The 20,837-nt window shown below is 39.2% G+C and overlaps 1 protein-coding gene across 2 annotated transcripts in view; it reads left to right on the forward strand.

Moving 5' to 3' along the window:
* The window catches only part of LOC127651757 (E3 ubiquitin-protein ligase RNF38-like), a 53,520-nt gene that overhangs the window by 14,139 nt on the left and 18,544 nt on the right, over window positions 1-20,837 (forward strand). For both annotated transcript variants that reach the window (XM_052137761.1, XM_052137762.1), the window contains exon 3: window positions 10,859-10,920. In XM_052137761.1, the coding sequence (XP_051993721.1) occupies window positions 10,859-10,920 (62 nt within the window). The remainder of the gene's footprint in view (window positions 1-10,858; window positions 10,921-20,837) is intronic.

Consider the following 20,837-nt stretch of genomic DNA (forward strand, 5'->3'; position numbering starts at 1 on the left):
TCTAAGTTTCAAACGATACTCTGCCTGTGTCTCTAAAAAAGTGAAAGACTTGGAGATGGTCCAAAATAAGCATGTTTTTGGGGCCTGTGGAAGATTTGGTGAGGGGTACAGTGAGACTACACATTTAGAGAAAGAAAATAGTGTATACGCCTTTATGTCGTCCTTGCCTTTGTGTGTTGGAGAGCTGAGAGGGGTGAGAGGGAAAGCTGAAAAACATTAGCCAAATCGCTCTCTCTTGCTCATGTTCGTCACACTCTTGAACTCGCTCTTTTAAACTCCTCTCACTTCCTCTCTTGCTCTCCCTCTCTTACTCTGTTGGCTTAACTTTGACTGTCCTTTCCTATAGTTTTTTTGTTGTTACTGCTGTTGGTTTTTAAAAGGCAGATACAGCGCATTCATAAAGTATTCTGTAGGGCTAGGAATATTTTTTTTATTCTGTTACAAATCACAATTCTTTAGCCAAACAATTAAAAAAATAATATCCCTGATGAAAAATCTATTTTTTTAATTAAATAAATGTGTTTATGTTAATAGTACAATGATTAATAGATAAATATATGAAGCTTTGTGCAGAGTTCCACATTAACAGGTTTTCTCTCCAAGTAGTTTTGTCTCTTTACATTTAGTCCTTCCATGCACCGCTGCTACAGCCATCAATGTGCCATTTGTTCACTGTCGGACATCAGAATCCTCTGCTGTGATCAATGTTCCTGTTATTATGCATAATCCAAAAGTTTATTTGAGAGGTGTTGTGGAGAGTTTTTGTCAGAAGTCATTCTGCAGATTCTGTCTGACACTGCTTTAATAAATCGTTTAGTTGTAAAAAGGTTTACAAATTGTTGGATGCGGTAAACTACATGTCACGGCCCTGCAACGTCTATAATGTAACAGGTAGGGAATTCATGTGCAGTGGTGGTTAATTTTGCACATTTAATGGTGATTTGTGCCATAATTCAGTACAGCCCCAGAAATGGTTCTTGAACAGTTTTACTATTTTGCCTCCATTTGTATGTTGAAATATGATCATTATGATAATAGTAACAGCCTATGGTAATATACGTTGATCAGCCACAACATTAAAACCACCTGCCTAATATTGTGTAGGTCCCCCTCATGCTGCCAAAACAGCTCTGACATATCGAGACATGGACTCCACAAGACCTCTGAAGGTGTCTTGTGGTATCTAGATGCTCAATCAGATTGAGATCTGGGGAATTTGGAGGCCAAGTCAACACCTTGTTCCTCAAACCATTCCTGAACAATTTTTGCAGTATGGCAGGGTACAGTCTGATCCTGAGCTCTCTGCACCAGGTTTTCATTAAGGATATCTCTGTTTTTTTGCTGTGTTCAGCTTTCCTTCAAACCTGACCAGTCCCCCAGTCCCCGCTGCTGAAAAAACCCCACAGCATGATTCTACCACTACCATGCTTCTCTGTTGGGATGATACTGTGGAGGTGATGAGCGGTGCCTGGTTTCCTTCAGACATGACACATAGAATTGAGGCCAAACAGTTTTGTTTCATCAGACCAGAGAATCTTTTTTTTTTTCTCAGTCTGAGAGTTCTTTAGGTGCTTTTTGCAAATTCCAAGCAGGCTTTCATGTGTCTTGCACTGAGGAGAGGCTTCCATATTGTGACTCTGCCATAAAGCCCAGATCGATGGAGTGTTGTAGTGATTGTTGTCCATCTGCAAGTTTCTCCCTTGTCAACACATGATCTCTAGAGCTCAACCAAAATGACCATCGGGTTCTTGCTCTCCTCTCTTACCAAGGCCCTTCTCCCCCGATTGCTCAGTTTGGCTGGTCGGCCAGCTCTAGGAAGAGCACTGGTTGTTACAAACTTCCTTTTAAGAATTATGGAGGCCACTGTACTCTTGGGAACCTTCAATGCAGATTATTATTATTATTTTTTTTTTTGCTTTCCGAAAATCTGTGCCTCAACACAATCCTGTCTCTTAGCTCTGCAGGCAGTTCCTTTTGACCTCATTGCTTGGTTTTTGTCTGATTAAAATTTTCAACTGTGAGATTGTATATAGACAGGTGTGTGCCTTTCCAAATCATGTCCAATCAATTTAATTTACCACAGATGGACTCCAATTAAAGTGTAGAAACATCTATTTTGCAACAGCAAAATGTGAAGAAATGAAGGGGTCTGAATACTTTATGAATGCAGTGTATGTAGCTCTCCGTTTGTCTTTCATCTCTTGGGTAAAGCACATTGTAAACCGTTTTAAAAGGTGCTATATAATTGTAATTTTTGGTTTACTCTCGATTCTTATCAATTTAATATTCTTATTGGCATTACCACTCATCAAAATATAGACCTGTGGCAAGGCTCTACTACAGCGCATCCCTCCTTCTCCCCAGGTTTCGGCACCAGTGTAACACAGATCAATGGAAAGGAGGAGGTGAGAAACGGCTTGATAATATAATATAATTATTTTAATAATAAACTATTATAACTATTATAACAAAAATACTCACAAGTGTTGGACAGCTGCCCGTAACACACTCTCTGTCGCACTGCCGTCTCTGTTCGCCTTTATCCTTCTCGGGCTTCATCAGCCCAATTAGGGGCCGGTTGTGCGGAATCATGACCACTGAGATCAAATTTTTCCTGAATCACTGAGATCAAATTTTTCCCCATTCTGATGGTTGATGTGAACATAAACTGAAGCTCCGTATCTGTATAATTTGATGCACTGCACTGCTGCCACATGATTGGCTTATTAGATGATCGCATGGATGATTGTTGGTGCCAGACGGGCTGGTTTGAGCATTTCTGTAACACGTTGTTGAAGAGAGAGGTCAACAGAGAATAAACGGACTAGTTTGAACTGAATAAGTCGACGGAAACTCTGATAACTGCTCTGTACAATTGTGTTGAGAAGAATAGCATCAATAGAATTCATTATGATACATATTTCACGATGTGATGTGTATATACATATTTGATTTCAATTCCAATATACAGTGCATCCGGAAAGTATTCACAGCGCTTCACATTTTGTTATGTTACAGCCTTATTCCAAAATTGATTACATTTATTATTTTCCTCAAAATTCTACAAACAATACCCCATAATGACAACGTGAAAGAGAAGTTTGTTTGAAATCATTGCTAATATATTAAAAATAAAAAACTGAAAAAATCACATGTACGTAAGTATTCACAGCCTTTGCCATGACACTTAAAATTGATCTCAGGTGCATCCTGTTTCCACTGATCATCCTTGATGTTTCTACAACTTGATTGGAGTCCACCTGTGGTAAATTCAGTTGACTGGACATGATTTGGTAAGGCACACACCTGTCTGTATTAGGTCCCACATTTAACAGTGCATGTCAGAGCACAAAGCAAGCCATGAAGTCCAAGGAATTGGACTTCATGGCTTGGTCTCACCCAGTAGCACTATGCCAGGGACGAAAGAAATTCCAGATATGATGAGGAAAAAGGTGATTATAATACATCAGTCTGGGAAGGGTTACAAAGCTATTTAAAAGGCTCTGGGACTCCAAAGAACCACAATGAGAGCCATTGCCTCCAAATGGAGAAAACTTGTCACAGTAGTGAACCTTCCCAGAAGTGGCTGACCTTCCAAAATTCCTCCAAGAGCACAGAAACAACTCATCCAGGAAATAACAAAAAAGCCAAGGACAACATCCAAGGAGCTGCAAGCCTCTCTCGCATCTATAAAGGTCACTGTTCATGACTCCACTATCAGGAAAAACTCTGACCAAAAATGCCATCATGGAAGAGTGGCGAGGCAAAAAGCACTGCTAACACAGAAGAACATTAAAGCTTGTCTGAATTTTGCCAAAACACACTTTGATGATCCTCAAAGCTTTTGGGAGAATGTTCTGTGGACTGATGAGTCGAAAGTGGAACTGTTTGGAAGATAGGGGTACCCTTACATCTGGTGTAAATCAAACACCGAATTCCACAAAACAAACCGCATACCTATGGTCAAGCATGGTGGTGGTAGTGTGTTGTGTGGGGATGCTTTGGTTCTTAAGGGCCAGGGCGACTTGCAATAATTGAGGGAAACTTGATTCTGCGCTCTATCAGAAAATCCTAAAGGAGAATATCTGGTCATCAGTCTGTGAGTTGAAGCTCAAGCGTAACTGGATTATGTTTAGTCAAAACCTTGACTTGAACCTGATTGAGATGCTGTGGCAGGACCTTAAACAGGCAGTTGATGCTCCAACCCTCCATTGTGGCTGAACTAAAGCAGTTCTGCAAAGAGACGTGAGCCAAAGTTCCACCATGGCATTGTGAAAGAATGATCTCCAGTTATTGGAAGAGTTTGGTTGCAGTTGTTGCTGCTAAAGGTGGCACAACCAGCTATTAAGTTTGAGGCAGTTTGTTTTTCTCATGGGAGATTACGTAGGTGTTAACTTTTTTGCTTCAATATATATTTGAAAACTGTATTTTGTGTTTACTCTTAATGACTTTGTTTTATGTTATATCTCGTTTGAAGATCTAAAATTATTTAGTATGAATAATACACAAAAATGGAAGAAATCAGCAATTTCTTTTTCACGGCACTATTTAGAAGGTTGTGTATAGAATAAAAGAGCAACCTTGCCATAGTGTCAAACGTGTGAGAAATGCCTAGCATGTCTGCGAGATGTCTAAAATCCCTCATAGAAGCATCTATGACAGCACTGAAGAACAGTGCTTTGAGTTTGCTCTTATTTAGATGACCTGTTTCTTTTTTTATTAAAATGATGGACATATTATGATAAATATTAAAAGAAAAAAATTATGAGACAATCTTAAGCATCGATACAATTCCATGAGTAAAAGTATCGCAAATTTGTTCCTTGGCAGGAGGACCCTTACGTCTTGAATGTGTGCTGATTAACTGGCTAATTCAATTTGCCATAGATTGTGCAGTTGGGTCCTCATATGATTTTGGTATTAATGACTGAGAAGGGATGTTTTTGATACATTTACTGAAAGAGGTGATGGAAATGCATGCAGACAAAGGAGAGTGGCTTGTTTTTCTTCTTGGGCAGAATGGATGGAGAGAGAAACTGAAACCTGGAATGAGGGTGACTGTGGAAGCCAACAAATGGATGGATGGGCTCAGGCAGGGTGGAAGGATGGAGCTGGAATGGACAGATAAAGCTGATGCTGTCTGAAGCTCAGAAAAATCAATAGTAGTGGAGTGGGAAAGCCTTAGTCCCCTGTCTCTCCCTACCGCTCTCTCTCTTTCTCTCCATTTTCCCTGGATCTCTTTCCTTCCCATAACATCACTCAGAACACCCCCCAATCCCCCACTGAGTGACACCAGGCCTCTCCTCTCCTCCAGATATAGGCAGGGTCCAGAATTAACATCACCAAATCACCAAAAGTGGGTAAAATTAATTTACCTGCACAATAACTTTATAAGGAACTGCAGTATTTCTCGCATTAAGCCACCAAATTAATATGGAACTATGTCACTATATATCAAATCAGAGTATGTGTGTTTTTGTTACAGGTGCAGTTTCACCATATATGATGCTGCAATGTGACAGTGGCTCTTGCTGTTTGTCACAAATATGAAAAAAATGACTAAATCTCATTGTCATAAGAACAAAACTAAGTATTTTATTTTAATGTACGGTTTATTGCCTTGTAAGGAATAATTACAAAGTAAATTTTTCTCAATTCACTTGGTGTTGGCAGGTTTAGAAAGATGTTCATTTTGGACCCTGGGTGTAAAGCTGGTTCTAGTCATTACTGTGTCAGAGCCAAAGGTATATAATGTTTTCAACAGTGTTTGTCTGTGCACTCTCCATTTACTCTCTTTTGGATAAATTCCATCTTGATAATAAATTACTCTCTCCGCCCTGCCACCCTCTCTTCGTTTTCTGCAACGAGTCTTGTTTGCAGCTCTATTCAAGGTTTATTCTGCTTCTCCTTCCTTCTGTGGTCCTCTTTCCCTTCCTCTACCTCATTTACCTCCTTTCTTTTCTTCCCCTTGATTATGACTTCAAAAGTGTTTTTGTGTATTGGTCCATTTGTATCTATCACAGTATGTCTGGACTGCTTATGACAAGTTTGTCCTGTAACAGCACTGAAAATGTCCCATGGCGGTGCCTCAGTAGAACAGAATAAGCACTAAACACATTTCACATACAGTACAGCACAATCTGACTTATATTTCACAATGCTTTTTATATTTACATTTACATTTATGCATTTGGCAGATGCTTTTCTCCAAAGCGACTTACAGTGCAGTTATTACAGGGACAATCCCCCCAGAGCAACCTGGAGTTAAGTGCCTTGCTCAAGGACACAATGGTGGTGGCTGTGGGGATAGAACCAGCGACCTTCTGATTAACAGTTATGTGCTTTAGCCCACTCCACCACCACCAATGTTATATTAATTTAATCAAATTTAATCACTTAATTTTTTTCAGATCTTTAGTTGCCCTTGGTAATATGAGAAATTAGTTTAGGATTTTATGTAATGTGAAATTCTGTCCGCATGAAATGTTATCTTTTAGTGCAAAGAAATGCTTTATAGAGATTCTAATTAATGAGACTCGTTTGTCTGACTGATTGTGGTTTAATTAGTAAAAGTCACACAGGCCACGTATACACTTCAGACAAATACAACACCGCTTTTTCTCCCTGATCCGATTCCAATACCTGAACTCTTGAGTGTCAATATCGATCCCAAACACATACCAGTGTAAGTACTCTTTAAGGAAACACAAACCTCTACAACACTCCAGGAAGATCTTTGAGTTTCTGTGTGTAGTTTACAGGAGTTTAATGTGCTTTTCATTCAAATTTAGTGATTTCAATTTTCATTTATCCATCCATCTTTGGCTGCTTATCCAGGACCGGGTCGCAGTACCAGCAGACTAAGTAAAGAAGCCCATTCTTCCTTTCCCCCAGCCACATTCTCCAGCTCATCCTGGGGGATCCCGAGGCGTTCCCTGGTCAGCCAAGAGATATAAACCCTCCAGCGTGTTCTGGGGTCTTCCCTTGGGCCACCTCCCTGTTGAACATGCCAGAAACACCTCCACAGCAAGGCATCAAGGAGGCATCTTAATCAGATACCTGAACAACCTCAACCGGCTCCTTTCAATGTGGAGGAGCAGCGGTTCTGCTCCGAGGCCCTCTCGGAGGTCAGAGCTTCGCACCCTATCCCTTAGGGTGAGCCCCGACACCCTATGAAGAAAGCTGCTGCTTGTATTCACAATCTTATTCTTTCAGTCACCATCCAACGCTCATGACCATAGGTGAGGGTTGGAACGTACACCGACTGGTAAATTGAGAGCTTTGCCTTCAGGCTCAGCTCCTTCACCACCATGGTCCGTTACAGCGACTGCATTACTGCAGATTTTCTTTGAGGCCGACCAAATGACCTTCTCCATGGCCTCCCCAAACTCCTCCCACACCTGGGATTTTCTTCCACAACCGCTGCCCCTGCAGTCCTTCTGTCCTGCTGGTACCTGTCAGCTGAGTCCAGAGTTCCACGGGCTAACCAATCCCAAAAAGCCACCTCCTTCAGTCTTACGGCTTCCTTCACCACAGTTGTCCACCAGCAGGTTCTAGGATTGCCACCCCGGCTGGCACCAGCAATCTTCCAGCCACAGCTCACTTCTGCTGCCTCTGCAATGCCTTAAATAGGGTCTCCATGTCTCTAGTCTCCTCCGGGATGTGGTGATTAAAAATCTTCTTGACAGGGGTCTCCACTAAATGTTCGCAGTTCACCCTCGCAATCCATTTGGGTTTGCCAGGTCTATCCGGAAGTTTCCCCTGCCATCTAATCCAACTCATTTGGAGTTGAGTCCAACTATATCTAGCTGGTATCTCTCAACCTCACACACTGATTCATCACACCAGTTGCCTATTTCTCCTCTTGCAGTTGGTGGCCCACAAAGAGGTGGCCCCACATTGGCCCCACTGTGGGCCCCATGGGTCAAAACCTGGCCACCAGGTGATCGCCTGCAAGCTCTTCTCAGGTGCTTGGGTCCAGAAGAGGTCTCCTGTTTCCCTGTTCTGGGTGTGGACACTTTTATTTCTGCTGGCCACTTCATAGGGGAGTTTTGGATAACTCTTTATCTGGCCTCTCGCTTGGGACCAATTTGCCAAGGGAGACCCTACCAGGAGCCAATGCTCCAGACAACACAGCTCCCAGGGTCATTGTGGCACGCACACCCCTCCACCATGATGATGTGGCGATCCACAGAGGGGTTTCAATTTTAAGATATCTTCATAAATGATTGTCATGGAAATTATTTATTTAATCATTACCATTAATACCACAAAATGTGGAGGACTCCAAATAAATATGTGCATGTAACCTCCTGTTTAAAGGAATGTTCCGGGTTCAATACCAGTTATGCTCAATTTATGGCATTTGTGGCATAATGTTGATTTACCACAAAAATTTGTTTAGACCCATTCCTACTTTAATTTTTTTTAAAATTTTTTTAAGAAAAGGTCAATATCGAGGTTACATTGAGGCACTTACAATGACTATGAATGTGGCAAATTTTTTAATGGTTTAAACAGAAACATTACGCTTATAATTTTATAAAAACACTCGCATTCATTATTCTGTTAACTTGTGTATTTTTATTTAGCTGTATAGTTGTTTATATGGTCATTTACAGTTGTTTTAGGGTTTGTAGACATTACATCGTCATGGTAATGAAGTTGTAAAATTGTCTAACTTTCCGCAGAAAAGGTTAGTAAGTGATTTTTATCACACTAAAATCATGTTTACATGCATATCTTTTATGTCTTGCGGCTATACTTTTTTGAAAAAGTGAGTATTTTATCGTTCAAAAATTGGCCCCATTCATTTCCATTGTAGGTGCCTCACTGTAACATAGTCAAAATAATTTTTTGTAGTAATAATCAGTATAATGCCACAAATGCTGTCAATTGAGCTTAACTTGAATTGAACCTGGCACATTCCTTTTTTAAATATAATTTAAAATAAATATATTCTTAGTTCAGTGTAATTTAATACATTTCGGGTATGTCTTATGCATATGTGAAATTGTTTCATTACTGTTGTTGAATAGCTGTTAATAACCTATATAGAAGATACATATTTTAGCTCATTAAAACTTGACATTGTGGATCGTGGTATGTTTGAGACTTTTGGACTTATTGTTTTTATTTTAAATTAATTTTAAATCACAATATGCTGCATAAATAAAGTGCATACTGCTTCTCTGCTGAGATTAATGTGCCTTCATGCTCTCCCAGCGATCACTGACATAATTGTAGTACTTTAATGTTGTTGTCATGTTGTACTTTAACTCACCATCATGGCGTATGCAGAAAACAATGTTGTTTGTCTATAGAAAATGCTCCATGATTGATTACATCTTTACAAGAGAGGAAGTAAATATGAAGCGTCTGTGTTTCTTATTCTATATATTTGTGGTTCTTTCATGTCACTTTTGGATCTTGACTGTAACAACCTTTAATAACTCTGATTTGAATCGAATTGTCAAACCGATACCCAATCCATTTAAAACGTCTGTATCGCAGCCGATACCATCCATAAAATACAGTTATTGCCCCTAAATCTTGTTTTGTACATGCACAGTTTAGTTATTTTTTTTAGAAGTGGCAACTGCATTGTACAACCCAAATTCAGTCAGCATATTAAGTACAGAAATGCTCACTGCCGTTTAATTACGGCATCTTAAAGAGCGTACATAAAACGCGGACAGGTTACTATATAGTTTCAGATCATTTGTCTCCATTTGGTACTATTACTTTCTGCAAAAATAATCAAAGCCAGTAGGTTGCTATGGTCATCACTATGTCAACCGTCATTGATTCAAGATTGATTCCTGTATTCCATACACAAATGGAACAGTGATTTAGGTGATTCATTCCTGCATTTAAATAGTTCCTCCCAAAACGTTACAGTGTGAATGTTGCCACAATATGTTTGTGAATTCTTGTGAATATCCTCCTTGGAGACATTCAAGTTCATCTCTCTCTCTCTCTCTTTCACTTGCTCTCTTTCGCTTGCTCTTTCTCTCTGTTATCTTAGTCGTCAGTCACTCCTTACTTCACTGTCTTGCTCTGTCATTGAGAGAAAACGGGAATAAAAATAACTTTTTGGTGACAGATGAAAATAGAAGGATGAGTTCAAATAAAAAGCTTTTTTGTGGGCACTTCACACATGCTCACACATACATAGACACACACAAGCGTCCTTGGAGAGGTTTTTTTGGAATGTTCAAGGGTTATCCTATTCTCATCTGATGAAACATCCACAAAGATGCTGGAAATGCAAACAAACGCATACGGGCATAAAAAAAAACAATAGACAAAGAGACACAGAAAACAAAAGGCTTGGATGCATTGTCATGAAAGCACCCAACTATAATCTTGGATTAATGTATTTACCCTGTCCCTCACTCATATATATATATATATATCTCTTTCCATAACAACAACAACATTCGTCATCATCAATGGAAGAGCATTAACTATAGAAACATCTAGAGCACCCATAACATTAATTAGTAGGATTGACCCAAGTAAATTCAGTTTATCCTCTGCAAACAACAATTCTAAAACCGTATTACAGGAGCTTATATTACAGTATTATAAAGAGGGTACAAAATGATGATTATGATGGTGATTCTGATTACATTAATGTAATAAAGCGGTAGGAAAGATTAAAGAAATGCACAGATGTTTCAACATGCTGCTGATATCCTGTAAAGCTGCTGGATCAATAGTCTCTTTTTGGGACTGTTGAAATGATTTATTGCCAATCAAGCTGTAAAAATTAAACAATTGTTGTATTTTAGCTATTGCAACACATTATCTGTTGTTTAATGTGCTATTTTAACTGTTCTTATGCTGTTTCTAGGTGCAATGGGAGGAGTATACCACTATAAATCAGAGCATGCTTATGCAGATGCCACTGACAAGGTAAGACATCAGTTATTATAGCCTGCATATCTGCTAATGGCATTCATAATGTAAACTAACAGCCAAATTCTTCATACCGAATATTGATGTTTGTCTAGGATTAAACAATTCTCCTTGGGGCTACAGCCTATGATTGAAATGTTTGCAAATGTGATGTCAGAATTTGCTACAAAATATGAATCTAGTTACCGTTTAGTGACAAACACCAAACCTTATCAAATTTCACCTTTGTCACATATATCATAGCGGCCTTAAAGTATTTGTACACTTAAACCACATTTTAAAGTTTTTTAATTTCATCGCATTAGATGATAAAATATTAAACCAAATTGCAAATGCAAAAAAAAAAAAATGCTAACTTATAACCAGATGGACCCAATGTTGTTTTTAGTGTTTACCTTCAAGTTCTCACAGGTGTGCTACACTGATCCCCAGGATAGTACATACATTTACACTGGACATGTTCCACTGAGTTTGAAAGCCAAAAAGTTCCTAAAATCTTGAATTTTAAACCGTAAATCTATTGTTTGAAACCTGACAAACTCATTTCTTCTTTCATGCTTTGCTTGAAGTGATCTTATGCAGGGCTCCAGATTGTGACAAAAATAATTGATTGCGACAATAATTTAATTTCAAACCCAATCAATAATTTCCAGAAGAAAAAAGTGGGACATTTAATTATAAAGAAGCTCAAAAAACAGACTCTTATTTTGAAATGTCTGCGCTTTAGTTGTGAACTCACTGACACCGATGGCTGATTCGCTGAGAAAGACTCTGACTCTGATTCAAACTGCTAACCTGAGCAGGGGTATGTGCGTTCATATGCAGTTTGGTCAGTTATTATCTTGTTAGTTATTGATGCCTACATCTTTAGAGTGTGCACCAATGTGTATCGCGCCGCTTTTCACCCGCTCTGTTGTGATGAGCTCGCTGTGCGCAACAACAAACCCAGCAGGAGAGAGTCGTGAACAAATGACTCATATGAACCTATTCTTTTTCATGAATCACTTGAAAAGAACTCTTGAGCTCAGGTTAGCAGTCAGCAATCAGAGTCACTTTCTCAGCAAATCAGCCATCAGTGTCAGTGAGTTCACAACTAGGAGTGCAGACATTTCAAAATAAGTGTTTTTTGAGCTTTATAATTTAAAAGTCCCACATTATGTACCACTTTTTTCCTTCTGCTAATTATTGATTGGGATTGGAGTAGCATAATAAACTGCATTTGGGTTTTCATTCAATGGAATGAAAGGACTATGGCAATATTTTAAAACTCGTTACAGTAGTGCCGTGACCTGGATGGGAGTGAGGTTTAGGGGGGGGCTGAGTGTAACAGGAGCCAGCTGGTATGTGATGACTGTGCGGTATGTGTAAACCCTCACTCCCCTGGCCTCAAGAGGCACACAAGCGACAGAGGAGAGAGGCTGTAGCCTTTAGCCTACTTGTTAGCATGCTCGCCTCCCATGCCGGCTGACGCCGGTTCGAATCCCACTCTTAGCGGATTGAGCAGGACCGGTTACACTTATCCTTAAAAGATAAATACTTCCTAGGTTTGGTATTTGGTTGTGAAGTATAATTATGTACATTCCAAATGCATTTTAGCCCCTCTGAATGTGGCATAATGCTCAGTAGAGCACTTGTTACACAAATTGTATTTGGTGTTATCAGTCCGGCATGTTGCTTATTTGCTACTTTGTTCAACAGGCTAGATTAGTGGCTTGCTAAATGTTTTAACTACTACTGTTAGTCATCTTTGTCTGTATAAGCTTTAATGTTTAAATTCATCATCCATATAACAAATGTTATTTTTCTTGTGGCAGCTTTCAAATTTGGCGCTTGTTTGAAATACTGGATATATGCGTTGTTTTGCCACCTATCCAGGGTGTTTCCCTGCTTTCGGCCAGAGACAGCTGGGATGGGCTCCAGCACACCCCACGACCCTACAAATGATAAACGGCTATACAAAATGGATGGATGCATTGTTTAGTATTTTTTCTCCACAAGACTGCTTGCATCTCTTATGCTGTATTGCATTACAAAATTGAAGGATACTGATAAACGTTTTATTCTTTTATTCTTGTCATCTCAAGTAAATCCCATATTTTTGAAGAATACTTCTAGCACATAGAAATGGAGAAATATAATGGCCTATATTTGATTCATTCATTAATTATTACATGCCACCTATGACTACTTTTACAGATCTATGAAACATTATCTCTAAAAAAAACAAGAGAATATACATTTTCCGTTTCTAAACCCGTAATTTGGGACAGCACATAATAAAGGACAAAAATTTTTTTTGTTGATTTTTATTTCCAAAACAAAGCACATTTTTGAATCCCAAATTAAATTAACAAAATAATAGGGCTGTATTTGCTCTCTAAACAGAATCAACCAAATCAAAAATTCAACCAAATTTTCTATACCATATACATTTGTTGACAATACTCTTGGATTGTAACATCAACTACGTCATCGCGCTACAGTCTGCAGTGAGGACTTCATGAATTTTGGGGGGAATGTGGTGTTCGTTGTCATTGCTAGCCTTTTAAACTAAAGCGAGTCGAAGAGAGGAAGAAAGCACAAAAACAAATGGCAGTTCCTGCCCAGTTTGACTCTACTTTGTTTACAGTCAGGGGGAGGAGGGCTTGCAGAGTGCCGCTCTCTGATTGGCTGAAGCCAGCTTCTGGGTGCGGACCTGGGCCTGTGAGTGAAGGAAGTGGGGGAGTATGCTAACGGGTGGGGAGAGAGGAAGAAGGGATAATAGGAGGGAGAGAGGAAAGAATGGAAAGGGGGAGAGGGGGCACTAATGATTTAACCTCCAGCTGTGGGACACAGAGAAACTGGAACAGTGGCAGAGAAATTGATGGCTGTTGAAATGAAAGGAGTGGAAAAAAGATGGGTTGGGCTGTGTTGGTGTGTGAGAGAGACTGAGTTATGGTGTAATGAAACGTATGGGAATTTAGGCCTTATTTCTGATGGGTTGGAAATCAAAAGCTCGAGAGGCTTTTGTTCCCCCACAAACTCAAATGCTTTTGCTACTGTAGCTTTTAGGCTTTGTTCTGACAGGCAGCAACAATCCAATTTGCTTTGGTTTTTCTAACTCAAAACAATTTGTAGGCTGAAAACACAGCAAAACGTGTGATTCAATTTTTAAAAACCCTATCCAGACCACATACAATTCAGTTTTTTTTTTTTTTTCGAATTTGTCGGAGTCTGAACTTATTTCAAGCTAATTTTGTTCATTATTCGGGACACACCAAGCATGTAACCTCACACAAAGTGCACAAGAGCTCTTTGCACATATAGCGAACCAAATGACACTCAATTTGTTGTGATTATTGAATTTATGTACTATAGCATTATCCTTTGTGTATAGTATATACAGTATATGTACATCATTACTATATAGGGTATACTATGAAGGTATACTGGATACTTACTGTACTGCCTGATTTTATCACTTGCAAATTGACAATGTGAACAGTCAGTCTTTAAAGCTGCGTTCACACTGCCAGCTACTTTGTCGCTGCTTGTCGCCAGTGGCTGGCGGTTATGTCGCCAGTTGTGTGTATTTAGAGTCTAAACGGCACTGTTTCTTTACAATGAATATTATTATTATTAAAATATTAGGATCACATGAGCTCTACCATCTTCACTTATATTGGCTGTCGCTCCCGAAAGTCACTCTTCATTTGCATAAATTAAAACATTTCTCAACTTTGTCGCGTCGCTGGGCACACCCACCTACGGTCGCCGTCGCTCGTGTCGCCGGAAGTTGCCAGCTCTCATTGAAAATTAATGAGATGAGGTCGTTTTGTCGCTGGCAGTGTGAACGCAGCTTAAGATTGCATTTAAATCCGATTTGTTTTTAAAATCCAGAGTTAACAAAGCCTTAGGTTCAAAAAGAAACCAGGCCAACAACCCTTGCTGTTTCTTGTGTTTGAGAGTGAGATTCTGCACATACCAAAAAGAAGAGTATTTGGGCCCGTGAGTAACTCATCCTGCGTGTGCTGACTGTTCGGGGCTAAACGAAGCAGATTTGGGGTGTGGAGCAGTTTGAAAGCTTTGTTCCTGGTGCTGGCTATACGAACAGCAGAACAGAACGTGTTGACTCTTGGGAGGTCCTGAATATAGAGTGCTGAAACTGAGACGTGTGTGTGTGTGTGTGTGTGTGTGTGTGTGTGTGTGTGTGTGTGTGTGTGTGTGTGTGTGTGTGTGTGTGTGTGTGTGTGTGTGTCCATTCCTAAGCCTCCACAGAGGCAGAAACAGGCTCTCTATGGTGTAGAAAGTAGAGGCGGCCTCAAATGGGTTTGGCTGTCAGAGAGGGAGAGCGGGGGAGAGAGAGAGAGAGGGATATGTGGGTACAGAACGAGGGAGGGAGGGAATGAGGGAGGAGAAATAAAAGGGTGAAAAATAATGAGAGCGTGGAGGAGATGAGGGGACATGCTTATTCTGAGCACTTCCACAAACTCGCCGTTTGAAGAGCAGTCACCCCCAGAGCAAGGACTTTATAGTCTCGGCTTATTAAATATTGAAGCATTACACTGAAACAGAAGCACATTGTGGTTTCTCGAATCAAAGGAGCACTTCGGATAAGCATGTGAGGATGTGGAATCTCCTGTTGATTGTTTTGGGAGTTCTCGGTGTCTCATGATGCCAACTTGCTACTTTTATATCCCCCCCAGTTTAATTGCATCTGTTATTTGAGAGCAATGATACAATACTGGTACTGGGATCAGGCCTAATACTGTGCTCATGTACTTGTACCCTAATGCCATACCAGATGTGTATGACTTTCTTTCTTCTGCAGAACACATCTGGTATGGCATTAAGGTACAAGTTACCACTAAAATACATTTCAGGCCTGATACTGTGCTCATGTACTTGTACCCTAATGCCATACCAGATGTGTATGACATTCTTTCTTCTGCAGAACACAAACAATGATTGTTAGAAGAATATCTCAGCTTTGTTGTTCCTCGCAATGCAAGTGAATGGTGACCAGAACTAAGTAATCCATACAACTCCAGTGGTTCAATCCATGTCTTCAAAAGCAATATGATAGGTAAGGGTGAGAAACGGATCAATATTTTAGTCATTTCTACTATAAAGCTCCACTTTGACCAGCCCCGACCAGTAGGTGGCTGAATGTGAAAGTGAAAGTTACTTCCACACCAGAATGTGGAAGTGTATTTTCAGTTAAAAAAAAAAAGAACTTAAATATTGATCCGTTTCACATCCTCACCTATCATATAGCTTCTGAATGCATGATTTGAACCACTTGAGTCTTATGGATTACTATTATGCTGCCTTTATGTGCTTTTTGGAGCTTCGGAGTGCTGATCACCATTCAATTGCATTGTGAGGACCAACAGAGCTGAGGTGTTCTTCTACAGTCATTTGTTTAGAGCAGATTTAAGTCATACACATCTGGGGTGGTATGAGGGTGGTGAGTAATGATGGGAGAATTTTTATTTTTGGGTAAACTATGCCTTTTTAAGGTGGAGTGTACCAAGTACCAATGCTTTCTTTTTTTGCTTGCCAATATGGATACCAGTATATATAGAAATGATGCAATATTCAGGCACAGCACTGAAACTTACAGGCTAGTAGTATTTATTTATCAGCTGTAAGTAACATAACATTAATCCTTCTGTTAAAACTCTGTATTATTTAAGCTGTAAATTTGTTTATATTGTAATTTTTATAGTCATTTTAGGGTTTGTCATGGCAACCAAGTTACACAGAAAAGGTTTGTAAGTGATTTTATCACACTAAAATCATGTGTACACCCATTGTTTGTCTTGTGGCTAAAAGTTTTTTTAAAAAGTGAGTATGTTAATGTTCAAAAATTGGCCCCCATTGACTTCCATTGTAAGTGCCTCAGTGGAACCCTGATGTTTGCATTTTTATTTTTTTTTTCCTAAAAAGTAAGCCCAAATGTATTTTAGTGGTAATCAGTATTATGCCACACATACGTTCAATTGAGCTTAACTTGTATTGAACCCAGAATATTCCTTTAACATATTAACATATTACATAACAAGTGTCCAATCAGACAGCCTTATTAATATTCCAGAGCTAACCTTCACCATACTACGATTCAGAATCCATTGTGTCAACCTGTTTTTTACAATTGTGACAGATATGCCTTGTGTACATTTTTATAAGATTTGGTTTTGGTAGTTAACTGACCATATGCACTGTGCATTTATTGTGCAACTGTGCATGTTTATATTCATTTTTAGTGGTGTAGGTAATTTAATCTGCTTTAAGATAAGTGTTCCAACATTTCAGAATTAAGCAGAATCCGAATCAAAACTGAAATTGATAAATCCGTTTTGATTCCCAGCCCTATAAGTGCTGTCATGGTTCGACAACACAGCCCCCCTCGTAGCCCTCCACTGTCTGCGGCAGTGCTGACTGCTTTCGAATCGCACGGATGTGGCGGCTGGATGTTCAGCAGTTTGCCAAGCTCCCTCACAATAGCGGTGGTTATTCTCTGTGGATGGAGTGGCCCCCAGGCAGAGAACGCTTGGTATTTGTTGAGCATGTGATGGCTGGTCCTGGAGCTGTAATTTTAAACAGGATGTTGAGCTCTCTCACATGCTCGTACGGCTCCGGGAGTGTTCATAATCTGAAACCATGAATGCAGTCAGACCTGTGCAGTCAGACCTGTGCAGACTATCTTAACATGTTTAGGAGAACTGATCAATGACTTGTGAAGTCCACATGCGCAGACACTCATTCACTCTCTGTCCTCTGTACCCCTCACCCACATGTCTCCCTCAAACGTGGATGTATTGCCCCATTAATGTTTCATACTAATGGACCTGTCTGACTGGGTTTGGGTAGATGTGTTATTTATAACATAAATAATAAGTTCCGTGCTATGTGCATTATAATAATAGCTGTTTGTGACCGGCTTGGCGTAGTTGGGGTGTAGTGTGTGTGGGTGGGCAGCTGCTGGTTTTGGGATGGTTCTGTGTAAATATCCTGAGGCTGTGTTCCAGAAACTGCTCATAGTTCATCATTTTCAATACTCAATTCTGTTCTTCTTTTTTTTCCCCTCCATGCCCCACCCTACTGCCCCCTGGGGCATCACTCCTGTCCTCAACCCCCCCCCCCCCCATCATCATTCCCATCTAGCCTCCCCCCCCTTCTCAGACACTCATTTCTCATCCTTCCCTTCACCTTCCTCTCCTTTGCCCTCCTCTCTCTTGGTGCCTGCTCCAAAGAGGACTGAAGAAGACTAATAGAAGTGCACTGGTCACTATCTGCATCTCCTAACCAGCCTCCCCCCTCCATATTAAAGCCATAATCACCACACACACACTCAATCAGTGCATTTACATGTACTTTAAAATTCGATTTCAGTCGGACCAAAACAAGAGTTCACATTTTTTGGCAGATCTGGATAATGTTATTGTATCTCTGCTTTGTCCATCATGTACATACAATTCATTTGTATGCTAATTAGGGCTGAAACAATTAGTCGACATTGTCAGCAAAAAATTTAATTGTCGCATAGTCGTTTGATCTCATTTAACGTAACATGAGATCATATGAAACACTAATGATTGCACGTGAGAGCAGAACTGCAGCTCGCGCCTGACTGAGGAGTGGAAGAAAACACAGCTCACAGTCCAGATGCACTCTAAACTTTCCAAACAGCTTCAGGTGATGTAGGTCGCAAAGTATGAGGGAATTATACAAAAATACAAAATAAGTAAATTCAGAAGCACTCTCATTGTGGAATAAGCTGAGCCGTAGTTGCCTCTTGGCTTAAGCAAAACTAGCGTGTCGAGCGTCTTTAAAGGAACACCCCAGCGTTACATCTTTAATGCAGTTATATTTAATGCATTATAGCTTAAAGACAAAATAAATAGGAAGCAGGTCATGTAAATAATTACAAACTCAAACTCCCATTTCTCTGTGCGGTCAGCGCCTCTTCTATGATTTGCTCAATGTCCCGATCTAAGGGGGAGAGATTGAAACTGCACCCGGCTGATGCACACTCTGTCGCAGGGACGCTCGTCCCTCGAGCGCACGTGCTTGCTGCAGCTAGATTATAACATGATTGCTCACGACTTATTGAATCATAATATATGCATCACTCTGTTTATTATCATGAAGAAAATTGGCAATATGCAGCTTTATTAATAAAAGACAGTTTTTTGTGAGTTAAAGATGGATTGAAGTTAACAAAAATGTGAGAGCTGGTAGCCCCATTGTACACTGCAACAAAATACATTTATCTTTATTTAATTTTTTTGGCTTGTTTTCCAATATAAATGTCTAAAACTCCTTTTTAAAACAATTTACATTTACTTTAGAAGCTATACTGCAGAATATATTTTTTTCTGAGAATGATGAATACAATATTAAAAATACAAACGTTTAAAAATATCTAAAAATCCTTTAAAAAAAAACTAAAAGGATGCTTTCTCCTGAGAAGCAGCATATAAGATATTTAGACTTGCTTTTGGAGAATAGATCTTGAAAATAAGTATATTTTGTCTTTACTGCACTAGCAGAAGTATAACCAAGTGAAAAAAAATACACATACAAAATACTCTAAAAACATTCTCAAATAATTCTAAATATCTTATGTTTCTTCTCAAGTAAATGTATCTTGTTTTAAGGATTTTAGACTGGTTTAAATGGAAAACAAGACAAAAACAATAGGATTTTTTGCAGTAATTATTATAATTGTTTTTTTTACTGAATAGTTTTTTTTTTTTTTTTTTTTAATTCAGTGAACGTAATTTAGAGGTATTTTTAAAATATGATTCTGTCCTCTATTGTTAGCAAGCACATTTAATATAACCTTTTATCTCAGGGCACAAGCTGAAGAATCGGTTAAGAGCTATTGAAAAACCGTTGCAATAATCGCCCGAATAGTTGAATAATCGTTCTAATAATCATTAGATATTCAAAATAGTTGCAGCCCTAATGCTAAGAGAAAATATAGTTACTAAAACGTGGTCGCTAGTACAACAGTACATATTCACAGACTGTCTTTATACCCCACACCACTGCAGCGACATCTATAGTTTAGATTGTCATATATTTCTGTGGTTCCACCAGACTGTTGGGGTGCAATTGGCTGCACTGTGTGGCAGATGCTATTTACACTGGGGTGCATATAGACCCTCCGTAAAATGTATATGAACGTTCAGTATGTGGGAAGTGTATATTTTAGGTCCTGTAACTGTAGCAAGGCACACTGCAATGCAAGTCAACTTCACAAGAATATTTCATGTCAACTACAATCATGTATCTATTCAGTCACAATCACATTTTCATGAAACTGCAGGTAAACTGTAAAAATTGCATGTGTTGTAATTTATTTATGAAGTCTTTTAAAGTGCAGACAGACCACAGATGACTTTCCATTGTAAAGAATCAGAATGTTCTTTATAAAGTTGTCATACAAGCTGACAGTGTGACCATATGGCCATCAGGACAGAAGCATTTTAACATGCTTTGTTTAATTTTTGGGCAAGACTGTTAAAGCTTCCATAAATGCATTGAAAAAGACAGCTTACCAACTTTCCGAGGCACTGCTCTAGTAGAAGTCTGCAGCAATAAGTGAAAATTAATTCCCATGAAGGATTCAGAACAGTGGACAAGTTATTTAGTTTTTTGCTTACTGAAGTTATAAAAATTGCTTGCCTGACTGTGGTGTAGTGCCATTTATTCACCAGAGCTCCCCAATAAAGAAGGCTGAGGTGATTGTTTTAGTTTAGATAGAAAATGCTGTCCGTTTTCAATGGTTATTTGGCTAATTTAAAAGAATTATGGCTGACAAAGTCAATGCATTTTTATGCTATTTAGATTAATCAAACATGATTTATACTGTTAAAACACACTTGTTTATATGTACTAAATGATAGAGAGAGACTTCAAAT

This window comes from Xyrauchen texanus, chromosome 11, assembly GCF_025860055.1.
Source record: "Xyrauchen texanus isolate HMW12.3.18 chromosome 11, RBS_HiC_50CHRs, whole genome shotgun sequence".
Classification (NCBI taxonomy): Eukaryota; Metazoa; Chordata; class Actinopteri; order Cypriniformes; family Catostomidae; genus Xyrauchen; species Xyrauchen texanus.